Genomic DNA, 18731 nt, shown 5'->3' on the forward strand with positions numbered 1-18731 from the left:
AGAAAGGATGTGTGCAGTTTCTAGAAATTTCCGTGGTCACACCTCACTTGTTAAGGGCTTCAGTAGTAGATAGCATCAGTGGTGAATCCAATAATAAGTGCATGAAGGGTAGAGACCTGTTTGGATTTTGGTTGTGGGTGATATTTATTTATCAGTTTAGGACCCAACACCTTGATTCCATGGCACAGAAAATGTTCATTACACTTGCAGAGCCACTGAGAAATGCAAATACGTGAAAACTGGACAGCAATGTGAAATATCAAATGCACAGTCATTAACTGACAAGACCAGGAGCTTTGATGAATAGAATAAATGATTGACCTTCAAGATGGGAGCAGAGATTATGCAATCTTGGGAGGAGGAAGAAGCAGTGAAATGAAAGCCCCTGGGAATTCTTCTATCGTCCCCCACCAAATATACCTGTGAACAAAAGGTTTCCCACTTTTATGTCATTTATCTTTTCAGGTTTTTTTAAATGATGTTCAGATTCAACCAAATTCTTAGGAGAGATATTAAGAGGCTTATAATTTAGATAATGGGACACATTATGTATTCCTAGTAAATAGCACTAAGCTATGCATTACTGAGTTTCAACATCAATAGATTCTAACTGCCAACCCAGGCGACTGTCACTTGGCTGCTCCCAGGCTGGTTGGCCCATAAAACTTGCAATGTGAATCACACACACAAAAAGAAAGAAACCTCAACAGATAGAGGGCAATCTGTCTATTTTGGGGATAGGAAACAAATATCAGTTACTGGCATTAGATACCTAATTTATTCATGGAGTGTTTAAGCCTCCGTAGAGCCTGGTATCCTCAGCAGCTGCCCCGCTGGCCACTCCTTAATATAGCTGTGTTTGCATGAGGGAGGGCAGCCTGGGAAGGAAGACTGACCAGGCTATACTTCCAGTATGGCAGCCACTACCCACATGCCGCGATTGAGTCCCTGAAATGTGGTGAGTTCAAATTGTAATGTGTTTTGAGTACAAAATACATATTACATTTCCAAGATTTATGAAAAATGAATGTAAAACACCTCATTCATAATTATTATATCGATTATATGTTGAAATAATATTTTGACTATATTGGGTTACATGAAATATATTCCTAATGTTAATCTCATTGTTTTGTTTCAATGTGGCTACTATAAAATGTAAAGATTGCAGATGTAGCTTGCCTTCTGTTTCAGTTGGATAGCTGCTGTATCGTACAGGACTCTTGTAACAGCCCAGGTTATACCATCAGATGTGGTTGTCTACAGAGTATTTCATTTCATTTTAAAAATCATTCTGTTTATTTTCAAAATTCAAACAATATGAAAGAGCACAAAATGAAAAATGAGTCTTGCATCCCATCCCCTCCTTTTCCTGCATTTCTTTCTGTCCCCCCTCCAGAGGCCAGCTCCCAGTGTCCTGAATACTGCCCCAAAGATATCCGACAGATGAGAGATGATGCTCCTCCATACTGCCACCATCTCCACCACTCCCTGCTGTCACATACCTGGCCTGTCTCACTGATTTACACTGCCTGCTGACCACTGTGGCTATCTGAGTGCATCCTAGAGCACAACACTCACAGTGAGCGAGAGCCTATAGGGGCAAAGGCACCATGGGAAATAAATATTACATCTTTAACTTGCATACAATGAAATGAGGAATGAGCAAAGAGACTTACTATCTAATTATCCCCCAAGCATTTGCTATTTCTACTTTCTTTGAAAAACTGGCATCAAGGATGTTAACATCTGACCAGTGACGACCACACGGGGAATGTTAAGAAAATGATCTATGGACCCCGCCAGTGTCCTGTGCACCACTGTGTCCCACAGGCACCCCTTAAAAGGCATTTTCCTCTTTGGAGATAAAATAACTGGAGATCGGGAGTTATTTGCCTAAAGCCCTGTGAATCAGGGATTGAATTAAATGACATTAAACTAGAAATAAGCTTTCTAAGGCAAGTTTTAGTATGTTAATCAAAGCAGCCTAACCTTGAATTTTCATAGTTTAGGGAAAAACGGTGGCCTGAAGATGAATCAATGTATAACCCACTACATATATTTAGAAAGAGCTTTAGTGCTATATCTTTATAATTATCAAAGCAATTCCTTAAGGCATGAAGGGAGGGTGGAGAAAGGATAAAAAAAAAAAAAACTCTATATTACTGTGCCCCTTCCCCCCTGCACTGAAGAACTGTCAGACTCAGTTTAAATGAACATCAAAGGAATCCCAGAAGAGGAAGACATCAGATTCCCGAGTCCTACCTCAGACCTACTGAGGCAGAATCGGGGGTGGAGCTTGGACCAGGTACCCAGATGATGCTCAAAGCAAAACATTTTCTTTTTTTTTTTTGAGGCGGAGTCTCGCTCTGTCGCCCAGGCTGGAGTGCAGTGGCCGGATCTCAGCTCACTGCAAGCTCCGCCTCCCAGGTTCACGCCATTCTCCTGCCTCAGCCTCCCGAGTAGCTGGGACTACAGGCGCCCGCCACCTCGCTCTGCTAGTTTTTTGTATTTTTTGGTAGAAACGGGGTTTCACCAGGTTAGCCAGGATGGTCTCGATCTCCTGACCTCGTGATCCACCTGTCTCGGCCTCCCAAAGTGTTGGGATTACAGGCTTGAGCCACCGCGCCCAGCAACCTTATCTATTTTCATTCAACAAATGGAAACCAAACATTTTTCAGGAATCAAGAAAGATAAATAGACATCCAGTCATGCCTATATTATCCTTACAAAAAATTAAATATATTAAATATAGATTATTATATATAATAAAATATATATTAAATATTTTATATATTACATATTTACATATAATATATTAAATATATTTGATATATTAAAGTATATTTTAAGCACACAGAGCAAAGAAGTGTACTCAACTCAATCTTGATTTGGGCTGGCATTGACAGCTAAGGTGGGTCCCCAACTCATGAAAGGAGCAGCAGCACAGGCAATTCCACTGGGGACATACTGCTAATCAATCAGCTGGTACCATCTTGGTTCCAGTAACTTTATCCAGTTGGCATAAGACTCCAGCCACTCACTAAGTAAAAAGTTAAAAAAAAAAAAAAAAAAAAAATGGATCCAGACAACCAACAATGAAGGGCTTGACAAGAACTCTCCAGGCTCTCCACATGCTAGTGGGCTAAGGTTTAAAGCAGAGTTTTAACCCAGGTAAAGGAATTGGAGAACTAAACCAAAAACCCAGACTGAACTGGGGTCATTGGGACTAGGCCTGCTTGTTGACGGTTAAGAGAAGCATGGTGAAGCATAAGGAGATTGGCTTTGAGATCGAACACTCTTGCATTCACAGTCTGGCTCTTGAACCCACGGGCCGTACGAGCTGAGCACATGGCACCACCCTCCTACTGGAAAATGGGAAGCTCGTGCAGACCTCGCAGGTTTTGTGTCAGGATTTTAAATGTTCATAAGGCATCTGAGCAGACACAGAAGACAAATTATCAAATTTAAATTTTACTTATAATATGAAATTATTAAAATAACAATATTAAACTAATAAAACCATTGGTTGGCAGTGGTGGTTCAGTAAGAAAGAAATACGGCCGGGCGCGGTGGCTCAAGCCTGTAATCTCAGCACTTTGGGAGGCCGAGGCGGGCGGATCACAAGGTCAGGAGATCGAGACCACGGTGAAACCCCGTCTCTACTAAAAATACAAAAAATAAGCCGGGCGCGGTGGCGGGCGCCTGTAGTCCCAGCTACTCAGGAGGCTGAGGCAGGAGAATGGCGTGAACCCGGGAGGCGGAGCTTGCGGTGAGCCGAGATCGTGCCACTGCACTCCAGCCTGGGCGACAGAGCAAGACTCCGTCTCAAAAAAAAAAAAAAAGAAAGAAATACATGGGACTCGCCCCCAGAAACCCACATACCAGGATTGTGAGGGAAAAACTCATTCCAGGCACCACTCTCTGAAGTGTGCCTTCCTGGTCAGAGGCTGGGCAGCCTGAAATAGGTGAAGGCCGTCAGTGCCAATGACTACGTGTGGCAAGAACATGTTCGGCCTAATGCCAGTCATGAGCCCATGGTATCCTTGGATTGGATGGAGGAAAGGGAGCATTCTCTTGACTTAGCCCATGCCTTAGAGAACCAGGCAATATCATTCACACCTGTTCTCTGTGTCTTCTGTCATTACCACCATCAAACAAGTTGAAGAGATGCTTCACTGCAATAGTGCCACCTAGCATCCCTGCAGAGTGTGCAAATAAATCATCTATTATTTGAAGAGTCAATATTATCAAAAACAGATTCAATGTTTTTAATAATAATAGGATTAATATAATAAGCAGCACATGTGATCATTTCATCTAGTTTTTCAGTGTAGATGCCAAAATCCTATTCTTTTTACAGAGGAAACACAGGCTGACTCAGATGGATGGGTAAGAGAAAGATCAGAGTAAACTTAGCATTACTAAGGAAAAAAACCACTATTTTCCCTGCAGGGTTAAGAGTAGTGAGTGAAATCTTAGAAGTACGTCAACTCCTGTACCCAATCCCACCAATGGTAACTCAAAGCAGATCACTCCATTCTGGTTCCATTTTCTTATGTACCTACATCTAAGCCACTCTCTTCCTAACAGCCCCAGCCTATGAGCTCCAAATATTTTCCTTCTGCTTTCTTTCAAAGATGCATTGCAAAAAAAAAAAAAAAAAAAAATGCTTGCCTACTCCTAAAGCTCCACAACCTCTGCCACCAAGCTCTCATCTAGCCTCTAATCTTTTCCATTTGTAATCAATATTATGAAATCTACATAGCATAAAACATCTGGACAAACACTGAGAAGAGCCTAGTATCTAGATACATGGTGTCATGTAAATGGCAGGTCTAGATGTCAACTTGAATTGTTTCTATTTTTCTGTAGGCTGTGGTAGTTGTATATACACACACTTATTATAGTACTCTAGCATTTCTAACTTTGAGTCAGTATTCTTAGGTACCCTCAGCATAAGATAATTTAAAGTAAAAGCAAGAGAATAAGAGGAGGGGGAAGTGTGCTACACAAAGCAAGAAACAGTCAGTGGGTTGATTTCTAATCTTGGGTTTGCTGCTTGTTTGCATAATCCTGGACAGCTCACTCAACCACTCTGTGTCTCAGTTTCCTGGTTTATTGAATAAGAGGTTGGGCTTGATGATCTCTGAAGTCCTTTAGCTTTAGAATCCACACACCCCTAAGTTTGCTAATCTGTGTGTCTGCTATGCTGCACTGAAGCCAGTGATTTGACTCCAGTTTTGGCACTAATTTTTTTTTCTTGCATTGATGCTTCCAGAGTTCCCATGTAAGCAAGCAGCACACTGGCTTTTTGTATTCACTCTTTACAAATCAACCCTTTGATCTCTTGAGCTACTTTGCAGAAAACTAGACTGAGTGGTGTTCTTAAATCTCAGACTCACTAATTACATTGCAAAGAAGGCCTGTTACACACCTCAGCAGAGTGGCCAGAGACATACAACAGGAAACTTCTGTTGCAAAGAAAGGTCACCTAATTCATGACATGGCTATTGGACCTTCTTCACTGAGTGGCCTTCCAACATTATGGGCTCAGCTACCCAGTTGCTCAGCACTAGGAGAGGCAGGTATGACCCATCTCTCAACTCCCAGCAAGCGGGGATTGGAACTGCCCTGCCACCCTGGGTCTAGACTGGGTCTGGACAAATTAAACCCAATCTGGCATAACCATGCAGGCATCGTATTTTAATTAAGAATTGATTCCTAACCCCAGAAGCTTTTTAAAAACTTACCTCATCTCCCCAACACTTTTCCTACCAACTCTGACTTCTCTTTCAAAGAGCTATAGAATGTGCAGTCAAATAGGCCTGGGCTAGAATTCTGGGACTGCCAATTTCTAACTGTGGTGCTTTAGGTAAAATCCTTTAACCCCTTTGAGCTTCTATCTCCTCATACGTAGAATATGGATAATGCCTTCCTCACCTGGGCAGCATAAGGATGAAATGAGATGATGTATAGAAAGGGCCTGAATACACGGCCCAGAGTAAACCACAGTCAAGCCACTTTTGTGGATGTTGTGATCCATCACCACCCAGTGTGTTTATAGTTACGTGTTTTATAGTTATAGTAAAAGAAAATCTGTTGATTCAAGTTCATTCTTGTTGGTTAAAAAAAAAAAAAAAAAAAAAAATCTGCTGAATAAGACTGTATCCCAAATCCCAAAGGCAGGAATGCCAACTCTCCGATGTTATCAGTGAACAGGGCCCAGGTGCCAATTCCATATAGAATAGTAAATAAATAAAAAGGACATTATTACATTTCTGAAATGTACATGGTCACTGAGAAATGGGAGTGCACCCTCTCTGCAGTGACTTAGAAGCTGCTCTTTGAGACCCTGGGAAGAGCATGAGCTTTGGGTCATGAGGATTTGAATTCTAGTCCCCTCAATTTTTCCTTTTGTATTTTTGAGTAGAACTCTTAGCCTACCTGTACCTGGTTTTCTAATCTAAAAAGTGGTACAACACCTGACACATAGTAAATCCTCCAGATTAGTAGGTGTCCTCCACCCTTCCTTTCCTAACTAACTGGGTTAAGAATGCAAGTAGCTCCTGTACACGTCAGATGGGCCATCTCTTCCTTCTACACGGCTGAAATTCTATTTCCTCTCAGCTACTCCATGTGTGCTGTTATATTTCCATTTGAGCTGTAGAGAATTATTTTTTACTGTATTAGAGGAGATCTGAGTCAGACTGCCTTGAGAGAGAACATATCGGAAACCTCACATAATCTTTGTGTCACATCAAGCAAGTAGCTACTTATTGAATCTTTTGGAATTTCTGAAGGTAAGATTTCCTCTAGCTTAGCTTTCTGCAATAAACATCCACCCTGCAAGCGCTATCTCCATTAAACCAGAAGACCTTTGACATGTGTATTTTGTGAATTGGTCTTTATATAAAGATATACCTCCTCCTCTTTTTTATCTCAAAATACGAGTTTATACAACATCTAAGACCAAAAACAATAAGGGATTTACATCAAAATAATCTCCACGGTCCCATCTATACTCAAGGATAAACCTGCCTTGTTCTTTAACAAGAAAAGTTAAATTATTTCTTTGTAATTGTTCTATCATTCAGATGTGCATTTTTTCAAACTGGTTCTCCTTCCGTGTGACTGATATTTGGAAAACAGTCTTTGTATAGCTGACTTTTAAAATTATGTGATGTAGGAGATATATAGGTAAAATGCATATATGTTTGTATTATATATAGTATACACATATGTATATATAATATATACAGATATAGATAAGGTAGCTATATAATATATGCATGTATATATACACACATGCATATTTGTATTATATATAACTCTTTATGTGTGGTATCAGAACAACTACTTGGTTAAGAGCTATTTGAACAGATGTAATAAAGAAGGCAAATAGAATTTGAAAATAAGTGTAGTGGTTAATTGATGTGCTAACTTGGCTAGGACATGGCACTCAATATTTGGTCAAACATTAATTGGGATATTTCTGTGAGAGTGTCTATGGATGAGATAAACCTTTAAATCAGTGGAATCTGAGTAAAGCAGATTGCCCTGCATAAGGTTGATGGGCCTCATCCAATCAGTGGAAGGCCTCAAGAGATCAAAAACACTGACCTCCCTGAATAAGAAGGAATTCTGCAGCAGGGGACCTTCAGAGGTAAAATGCAGCATCAGCTCTTGTCTCCAGCCTGCAGGCCCACCCTGCCAATGTCCATTATTAGATGAGACAATTTCTTAAAATCTATTTTACGTGTGTGTGTGCGCGCACACACACGTGTTGTCTCTTTATTTTACCTATATATATCTATACACACACACCATTTTACCTATATATATTATACACACACACACACACACACACACACACTATTCTGTTTCTCTAGAGAACCCTGAGTAAACAGTAAGTAATCCTAAACATCCTGAACTCCAAAATACTGTGAGGCTCCTACACTCTCAACCCACCTCTTGAAGAAAATGCCATAATATTACATTGTTAAATAACCATCTTTGGCCGGGTGTGGTGGCTCACGCCTGTAATCCCAGCACTTTGGGAGGCCGAGGCAGGTGGATCACCTAAGGTCAGGAGTTCGAGACCAGCCTGGCCAACATGGTGAAACCCCATCTCTACTAAAAATACAAAATTTAGCCGGGCATGATGGCAGGTGCCTGTAATCCCAGCTATTTGGGAGGCTGTGGTGGGAGAGTCGCTTGAACCCAGGAGGCGGAGGTTGCAGTGAGCCGAGATCACGCCACTACATTCCAGCCTGGGTGACAGATTGAGACTCCGGCTGAAAAGAAAAAAAAAAGCTACACAACTTAACACTTTCCAGTGGTTAAAAGCATAGGCTTTAGAGCCAAAGATAGCTAAGGTCAAGTTCTGACCCCCGACTGATGGCGGTTTGCTTCTATGGAAAGTGCCATAGAAGCCAGGTAAGACAGGTATGCCCTGTGGGAGGCCCTCCCTCCACATGTGGGTTTAGCCTAATATCTTCCCACTGAGAATAAGCAAATGGTAGGGTGTCAAGTACCACACCATGTTTGCTGCTGGGTTTGGTGAGGGAGAAATTGTGATGATTAACAGAGAAAGTTCAGGTTCAGAATTTACCACCACCCCCTGTGACACCCAGTAAAGGTTCTAACCAAGATAACCTCTGTTATGAACAGCATTGTAGATGACTTTCAAAGAAGGAAAATTTTTCATACCTTAAAAATGCATTGACTGGCCGGGCACGGTGGCTCACGCCTGTAATCCCAGCACTTTGGGAGGCCGAGGCGGGCGGATCACAAGGTCAGGAGATCGAGACCATCCTGGCTAACACAGTGAAACCCCATCTCTACTAAAAATACAAAAAATTAGCTAGGTGCGGTGGCGGGCGCCTGTAGTCCCAGCTACTTGGGAGGCTAAGGCAGGAGAATGGTGTGAACCCAGGAGGCGGAGCTTGCAGTGAGCCGAGATGGCGCCACTGCACTCCAGCTTGGGTGACAGAGTGAGAAACCACCTCAAAAAAAAAAAAAAAAAAAAAAAAAATACGTTGACCAAATTTATTTCCCTCTAACATGGTGTCACCAGAATGAAAAAAGATGACCCCATTTATTAGAGGCCCTGAATCACAGACTGCTTCAAAGCACTGTGTTTGCTATGCAAGGATATCTAATTTTGCAAAATAAATACACCAGGCTAAATTTTTGCTTTGCAAAAGAATATATTACTTCTAGATGGTTTCAAGTTATCAAGATAATATTGATTGACATAAAACCTGGACAGGCATATCTGTGGAGGACCTATTACCTGCTTCCCTCAATATATGTAGCTCCAGTCTCAAACCAGTATGAATTCTGCAGGTGAGGAAACTGAGGGACTTCCTTAACCTTCAGGTTTCTCGAAGCCTCCTTCTGGGATGAACTTCAGCAGCCTCGTGTCCAATTATAGTCCTCTCTTTTCCTGAAAAATATCCCACTTTTTCTGGAACTACCTAAGATCTGCAAATACAGACTAGAGAAGAAATGAAAATCCCCAACATATTTTTTATTTACTTAGTTTTATTTTTAATTTTAATTTTTTTTATTTATTTGTTTTTGAGATGGAGTCTCACTCTGTCACCCAGGCTGTAGTGGTGCGATCTCAGCTACTGCAACGTCCACCTCCTGGGTTCAAGCAATTCTCCTGCCTCAGCCTTCCGAGTAGCTGGGATTATAAGCACACACCACCACATCCGGCTAATTGTATTTTTAGTAGAGACGGGGTTTCACCATGCTGGCCAGGCTGGTCCTGCCTCGACCTCCCAAAATGCTAAGATTACAGGCGTGAGCCAACATGCCTGGCCCCCCAACGTATTTTTTTTTTTAATCTGAAATTAGCAAGGACACTTGTGTTTGCTTACATCGAGATCATTAGTCTTGGAATCAGAAGACCTGGGTTTGCCACCTGCCACTGTGTGATTCTGGATAAGTCACTGAACCTTCACCAACCCCCACTTACTTCCTTTGCTGTTAAAATGGATAGCACACACATCTCACACCTTATTTTGCAGTGAATTAAGATAAAACAAAAAGAACTGTGAGGCAGCCAGAGGCAACCTGGACATCCCTTGCAGCTTCAACTTCTCCATTCTGTTTTGTTTCCTGGTCTGTATAATACAACTTTTTTCAACATGCTGTACACCAAAGTAGTTCATTGAAAACACAGTAATTAGCATTTGAGATAAAATGACACTGCTGCAATGTTAATTACTGCAGTGCAGATGTACCCTTAGATATCATACATAATGTTGTCAAGCCTTTATTTTTAAATTAAAGTGCAACAAACCATACCCTGGCTACACAGCTTTTTTTTGATTAATACAAATTAATGTTATTTTGGTGTCTAGGGAAAGAGTGGGGATAAGGGGGTGTTGCATCTCATTGTAAGAACACATAGGAAAATGATAGCAGTTATGGATTGCCCATAACTTTGTGCCCCCATTCAGGTCTCTCCATAATGGAGTGTGAGCTCCATGATGGCAGGGAGAGGGACTGGCTTTGCTCACAGTCATACTGTCCCCAGCTCCTAGCACACAGTTAGGTGCACTGAATGTTCTGCTCTGAGTAAATGGCCAACTGAATGAATGAATGAAGACAGAGCCATGTATGCAGAAGGGGTCTGGAAGTGGGATCAAAGAACTAGAAGGCACTCTGGTGTATTCCTGCTTCTGGTTTGGGGTTTGCTTCATGGCCTTCAAGATGATCTTGCATTCTCCTCATGTCTAGTGCCTTAAAATCCAAAATGAGAGGCCAGTGAATCCTCACAAGGCAGAAGTTAAGCTCTGGTTCTTCAGGATGACATTTAACAAGCAACATTATATTCCACCAGACTCTGGGAATTTGGGAAGACATGGGGAAGAAAGATCAACGAGAAACCTTCAATATCACCTAGGCACCCATGCCATAATAGCCAAGAGTAAGGGAAGGAAGAGAATGGACATTTGTGACCATTGCATATATTAACTAATTATCACAACCTCGTGAGGGCAGTTTTTACCAACTTTTTATTGTTGTAAAATACATATGACATAAAATTTACCATCTTAACCATTTTTAGTGTACAATTCAGTGGTGTTAAGTACATTCATATTGTTGTACAACCATTACCACCATCTGTTTCCAGAACTCTTTTTATTTTGCGAAACTGAAACTTTATACTCATTAAATACTAACTCTCTCTTCCTCCTTCAGTCTCTGGAAATCACGATTCTACTTTCTGTTTCTATGATTTTGGCTACTTTAGATACGGCATACAAGTGGAATCCATTTACATTTAAAGTAATTACTGATAAGAAGGGACTTTGTCATTTTGCTATTTGTTTTCAATATGCCTTATAGCCTTTTTGCCTGTCATTTTCATGGAGGAAATTGTTATCTCTATGGTTAAGAAAACTGAAACTTCAAGAAATTTAGTAAACTACCCTAGGTCACATGGCTAATAAGAGGCAGACTGAGAATCTTTGGACTCCAGGGCCCCTGATTTTTCCACCCGCTGGTGCCAATGTGTTTCCCAAGTACTGGGAAAATTCAGGCAAGCATAAAATGTAGTCAGTGCCTTGATTCAATGGGCAAGAATTTTCTTGGGAACTTTAGACAGACATAGATGAAAGGATTTCTAGAAGTGTTAGGAAGCCCAAGATACTTGCCCAATTACACAAAGCATGCATGTCATAGGAACCTGGAGCAATGTTTTTTGTTGCCTTTTATACCACAGAATGTCACTGGATTGAATCCCATGGTTCTGTGCTGAATGTCATTTGAAGGGAATTACAGAGATCCAGCCCTGCTGTGTGGGATCTACTCCCCATAGCAGATGGATGCAGCAATACATAGTAAATGCTGTAATAATGTGCACACTGTTTGACCTGAAATTTGCATAATGAAATATCTCTGGATTAGTGAAAAGATGGATCTGTAAGGATGTTTATTACAGATTTTTTTTACAATAATGAAAAAGTGAAAGAACTGTAAAGATTCAACAATCAGCTATATTTTTACAAGGAAATATGATGTAGACATTTCAAAGTGATATTGCTAAAGAATAGTTAATGACATGGAAATATCTATATGTTAGTGAGAATAACATATAAAGTCATATACATACAAGTGAAAAGCATTATATATTTATAATGCACATATATAAAATGATCTCATTAAAATATGGATCTATCGGTATGAGTGTGAAAATTATATGCCAAAATATTAGTGGTGATTACTATTTAATTGTGAAATTGTGGTCTATTTGCTGTCCCATATCTTTCAAACCCTATAATAATGCCTATGTATTATCTTAATAATTAGGAAAAGTAGGTTATATTTGGAGATGGAAGTCATGTCAAACACAAATCTGTCTTGAGCTATTGCACTGCAAAGGAAGTTATGGGAAGTAAAAAGAAGACAACTTCTGATTATCTCACACTAACTAAACAGACATTTATTTGAGCCTGGAGAACGGGAGTGAAGTCATTGGCATGGATCATTTGGTTGCAAGGAATAGATAACTTGAGGTTAAAAAATGTGTTGGTAAGGCATAGAATATTACAAAGTACAGTTCAGGCCTCTAGAAGGAACGAGATCAAAGAGACACAAAGACATCTGAAGCTAAGTAGTTATTCTCCCCATTCCCTCTCCTCTTCCCCAGCGTGTGGTCTGCTCTGTCAGTGTTGGGACATCTGCCTCAGTCCCCTCTCTCTGATCTGACTTTCTCTGCTTAACAGTATGGTTGGGACCAGGTGACCTTGCAGTTCAGGAACTCAATAGTTTCTGTTGATAGTTCCAGATTTCATAGGAGAAAGAAGACGACTGACTTAGTGTATATCAGCTCCCTTTTGCTGCATAACAAACCACCCCAAACTTTAGAGACTTAAATAATTTTTTAGCTCCAAGCCTATGGTCAGTGGGCATTTCTGATCTGGGCCAGGCTAAGCTGATCTCAGCTGGGCCAGTCAGCTAGTGGATCAGCCACAGGATAGCCAGTCTAGACAGCCTCTCCTGGGATGGCTCTCCTCACTATGGTCCCATCCTCCAGCGGGCTAGCCCAGGCTCATTTGCATGGTAGAGGCTGAGGCTGACATGAGCTCCATGCAGTTGCTGCACCACACTGCCATTTCCATATTTCCATATAATGTCGATGTACCAGGGGAAGGTGAGTCTAGGGAATCCACTATTTCAACCTGGAAGTGACACCTGTCATGACCAGTCACATGGGCTCACCAGTCACATGGGCTCCATTCTACAGTAAGGTAGCAGGAAACAAAATGAGTCACTGGAGTATTTGGTGAGCAGCATGGTCTCTGCCACGGTGAACAACCCAAGAGCTACTCATTCACAACACCAGTGTCAGAAAGGTGGAAGGGGGGCAGACAAATGATAGTGGTATAGAGCATATATATGAAAACCACATCTAATGAAGGTATCAGAAGTTACAGGAAGCCCTTCAGGAATCACTGGGGCTGAAGGCTTGGCCCAAAGAAGTCAGAGTAAGTAGGAAGAAAATCCGAGTAGTTCAGCCTCCTGTAACCCAGAAACACGCCTTCCAGACTCATTCACCGTCTCCCCTAAGCTCTAGATCCTACTCCCAAAGCTAAGCCAACCCAAGAGAGTAGGAAAGTAGAGTTTCAGGTGGGAACGAGTGTTCTAGAAGCAATTGTTGTTGAGAAGTGCTAAGGTCACATTCATGAAAATGAACCTGAACATCAAGTCCCAACAAGAGAAGAAAGAAGGAAAAGGAATGCCCAGCAGTCATGTTAGCAGTTTGGAGGGGCTGGAGAAAGATGGAATCAGGAATAAGGAGTAAGTCTAGGAATCTGTGAAACTGGAAGCTTGAGTGAATCCCTTTAGTTTAACACTTGAGGCCCACAAGCTGTGAGGATTCTGTGCAATGTCTGGTTGCAGGGCAGGAAAAGGACCTAACCAAGACACACCATATAGGATGCTTGAGAATTCAGACCTAGGCTTTCCATCTCCCACGAGCGTCTGCTTCTGTTCACTCATTTTCTCTTCCCTGTCTCATTTGGCCTTCTTACTATCTCACCCCTTGCTAACTGCTGTCTCCAATTTCTCAGCTGAGATTTAGGACTCTTGCAGTATCTTTCCTTTCCAAACACTTACAGTAAGAAGGACAAGTTCATTTTTTATATGATGCAACGCACAAAATATTAGTCACAATTGGTGAAGTCTGCTGTGAGTTCTTACCTCAAATTCCTAAGCCATCATGTGGTTTATGCCTCACAGAAATTACCATAGATCCCACATATACCCTCTGGGGCAGCTGCCACTCCCTACTCCACATGTGGATTTAGCCCATCTTCCGATCAAGAGGAAGCAAAAGGCGTTGATCCAAGCACCATGCTGGGTTTGGGGAGGCATAGAAGAAGGAGGGCCTTGCTTGACCTGTTGCTAATTGCCTTGCAGGTCAGTGGGACCATGTACAACACTGGAAGACATGTATCCCTTCGCCTGGACAAGGAGCACTTGGTCAACATATCTGGAGGGCCCATGACATACAGCCACCGGCTGGAGGAGATCCGACTACACTTTGGGAGTGAGGACAGCCAAGGGTCGGAGCACCTCCTCAATGGACAGGCCTTCTCTGGGGAGGTATGTTAGTCTGTCAAAGTACTAAGGTTAAATGTCAACAATACAAGATTGGGTGCCTGTTTATATCCAAGATGGGATAACATAACAAAGAGATTTTCCCTAATCTATGAAATGAGAAGGCCCATGCCTTCTTTCTCCATCTGTCTTTTGCAAATTGGCATCAAAGTCAATAACAAGCTTCTAGTATTTTCCAGGGAAGGCTACAATGAAACTAGCTCTTTCCTTCTGAGACACTGGTGTGGCTCTCTTGAGACTCCTGCCCAATGATATTTCTAGAGCATTATTTCAACCCCAAACCCTCACCTTATATATATAATACGTCTTTACTTACACCTATCTGGGTGATCAGCCTCTCATGTGTCACATATGATAGCACAGATTCTATAACTTTTCTTTTGAATATAATGAGTCATATTTGCATAAAACTATAATATACTGTAAAATAAGTGTCAGGCAACTCAATAGGTTTCCTGAGTTTCTGCAAAATGGCAATGTCACTGTGTGCCACCATCAACCCAGACAGAACTCAAGCCACAGCAGAGAGCCCAACCACAGTTTCATTTATAGGACAAAAGTTGTCATCTGTGGTGTGACAGTTCACAAGCAGAGTATAGGTAATTTGATCTCTTTTACCCCCATTATACTGGAGGGTGTTTATGAACTAGAGATCAGGGGTCCTTAGACCCTAAATGCCCTGTAACCAGGTTTCTGTTTAAGAGTCCTCAATAACTGATGTCAGGAAGGCTTTGAAATTACAAAAATATGTATCGCATGTGGTCTTTTCATTTTTTTAAAGATCATGTATAAATCTGGCCTTGTTTTTAGTGTATTAAGGCCAAGCACTAGGAAACAGACCCACAATCTTAATGAGTCCAGCAGCCAGATTTTAATGTGCATTCAAAATGCATCAATAAGAGCCTGCCTAGGCACTCATCTAGTTACCAGGGATACAGAGATTAAAAAAAAAGAAAGGCTCCTACCACAGAGGAACTCAAAGAGTGCTATATTCAAGTCATTAAAGTATAATGTCATGCTGTAATGGGGATGTACAAAGGCCCTGGCAAACTCAAAGGAAGAAGTGACAAATTTTGCTTGAAGGGGTCAGGAGAAGCTTCACAGAGAAGGTGCCCTTTGAACTGGGCTGTAAAGAGAGACAATGAGGAACAATTTTAAGACCATCAGCTTTGGAGTCCAGTGACCTGAGTTTTGTAGTCTTGCTTTGATACGCACTGTGTGATCTTGGGATGTTATTTGAGCCTTCTAAGGCACAGTTTAGATACCTCTAGAGGTTATTTTAAAAATTAAGTGGGATTCCAGATGTAAGAACACTGAAAGTACTCAATGATTGATAAACAACAATGATAAAGCAGGAAATGAGGGCTAGTGTGAGCAAAAGCCTCGAGGCATGTCAGGGCAGTGTGTGCTGGAGAAGCTGCATGAAGATTTCATCTAGCATTTTATCTGTGATCTATTAATAATGACTGTATAGACAATAGGGTTGAGCTGTAGTATGGATCTCCTTCCTGGATCTGTAGGGAAAAAAATGCTAGGATTGATTAGGGATGTCTGCCAAAGGCATTGTAATGCCAGGCTCTCAAGTTGCAGATTCTGAACTAGAGTACAACAAGAAATACAGTGAAAGCAGGACAGAAACTCAGAATTTGAGCATAACTGGGTACTTCCGATCTGAATTAGAGAATATTCAAAATTAGATGAATTCTTGCTCTTAAGTTATTTTAAGGTTTGTAATTATTTTATCCATTGGCTTACTTGCTCATTTTTTCTTTTCTGTTATTTCTTTTTCTCCCCCATATCCTGTCATATTCCAGCACCTATCACAGCACTGCCTCAGAGTAGAAATAATTTTTAAATGAATAATTGATAAAATGTAGACGTTCACTAGGCTAAAATCTTTACATTATATTATTCTTTAGTGACACTTGTTTCTTCAGTATATGGTAAGGGTGCTTTGTAACTTATACATGAACCACAATTTTAGAGTAAATGAGTGCTTCCAAAATCCCTAAGGGAAACATATAGTAATTTGATCTCTTAGTGTATGAATTTTCCTAGACCTACTCCAGACCACAGGTATCAGGTACACCAAAGAATTTGCATTTCAAAAGTTCCCAGGAGAGTCCGACGATTAGGTTTGTGAAGCATTTCCACAATGGTACATTATTATGTGTTCCCAGTGAAGAAAGCAATGAGTGAAGAAAGCATGTAAGCAGGGTTGCAAATCACAATGAACTGGGAAGTCTTGTCAAAATACTTTCCTCTCAGTCCTTCCCAAAACCAACTGAATCAGAGTCTCAGGATATAGGGTCCAGGTTTGTACATTTGTAAAACTTTCCCCAAGAAATTTTGTTTAGCGACCGCTATGCCAATTTTAGGTGAAACTCCGCCTGAATTATCCCAGTTTTCTAAACAAAGGGGAGTTACTTAATCAACAAAATCACACTGCATAAAAGGAGGGGAAGGAGCACACTTTGGTAATTGTCCCCTGGAAATGGCAAGGCTGGGTGCTGTCTAGACTGATGAGACTTGGAAAACAGCTTCCCAAGTAGGGTGGTCACACACACACATCCACTGCTTCAATGTAGGCTTGAGCACTGGCCTCAGCATAGGTATAATTATACCTTGCCCCGGGTAGACGCATTCATCGAATCACATTTCTTTCCAAACCTCTCAATGTCAGGGGTCTATGGACGAACTGGTATGGGTTTAGGTGCAAGAGACGAGAATTTCAGAGTCCCCAAAACAATGTTATATGCAAAGTAGTGCGATAAGCAGTTGACCTTTGAGATCCCATTTAAGGATTTCAGCGAGCAACAAGAGTTTGGCATCTTCTATGTAGCCTAAGGGAAGACGTCTATGGCCAATGGGTGGAAGCTACATAAAGATGGAATTCAGCTACATATGTGTTCTAATGATGAAAACGATACACTGATGAAATGAGTTTGCCTCTGAAAATTGTGACTTCCTATTACTGGAATTATTTTATTTCTGTATTTATTTATTATTTATTTTTTTATTTTGAGAGAAAGAGTCTTACTGTGTTACACAGGCTGAAGTACAGCGGTAGCACCATCACAGTTCACTGTAACTTCTAACTCCTGGGCTCAAGCAATTCTTTTGTCTTGGCCTCCCAAAGTGCTAGGATTATAGGTGTGATCCACTGCACCCAGCCCCATTACTGGAGTTATTAAGCACTGAACAGAATTTGGTGACTACATAAAAGTGACTCACACTCAAATGAGCAGGGGAAACTGTCAATTTTAATGTAATTAAATCCGTAATTTTTTTTTTTTTTTTTTTTTTGAGATGGAGTCTCGCTCTGTCACCAGGCTGAAGTGCAATGCCATGATCTTGGTTCACTGTAACCTCTGCCTCCTGGGTTCAAGCGATTCTCCTGCCTCAGCCTCTCTAGTAGCTGGGATTATAGGTGTACACCACCATGCCTGGCTAATTTTTTTTTTAAATTTTTTAAGTAGAGACGGGGTTTCACTATTGGCCAGGCTGGTCTTGAACTCCTGACCTCAAGTGATATGCCCACCTCAGCCTCCCGAAGTGCTGAGATTACAGGCGTGAGCCACCACGCCAATCCATGATTTTCTTATAGAAATTTCCTTCAATTGTATTCTACTGAGGATTAGCCTCAGTAAAAGTCAATATATCTCACCCTGAAGGTTAACTTTTTTAAAAACAAATTTCAACTTTTATTATAGATTAGAGTGTACACGTGCAGGTTTGTTATGTGGGTAGATTGTGCGAATCTGGTTAACTTAATTTTATTTTGTGCTACCTTCAAAGCCACCTTTGGCCTCTATTTTTGGCTGTCCTTTGAGAGGACCCAAGTAGACACTTCTAGCAAGAAAGCATGTGTTTATTTTGTTGACAGTGAATAATCACATTGCCATCTGCCCTATCTATCATTGCTGATCGTGATAAGTCAATTAATGCCAGGCATTTTCCTTGGCACAGTGCAACAGTCGTTATCTGAAGAGCTGTAGATTAATTGCAGTCTTGTCTAGTGAGGTTATTGTAATTGATGGCAATCATTTGCTTTGTTTTATAAAGCTGCATGGATGTATGACACAGTC

The 18731-nt window shown here is 41.1% G+C and overlaps 1 protein-coding gene across 3 annotated transcripts in view; it reads left to right on the forward strand.

The window, feature by feature from the left end:
• The window catches only part of CA10 (carbonic anhydrase 10), a 550279-nt gene that overhangs the window by 419458 nt on the left and 112090 nt on the right, over positions 1–18731 (forward strand). For all 3 annotated transcript variants that reach the window (XM_023204534.2, XM_023204532.2, XM_023204535.2), the window contains exon 5: positions 14443–14628. In XM_023204534.2, coding sequence (XP_023060302.1) covers positions 14443–14628 — 186 coding nt within the window. The remainder of the gene's footprint in view (positions 1–14442; positions 14629–18731) is intronic.

Source organism: Piliocolobus tephrosceles, chromosome 16 (assembly GCF_002776525.5).
Source record: "Piliocolobus tephrosceles isolate RC106 chromosome 16, ASM277652v3, whole genome shotgun sequence".
Lineage (NCBI taxonomy): Eukaryota > Metazoa > Chordata > Mammalia > Primates > Cercopithecidae > Piliocolobus > Piliocolobus tephrosceles.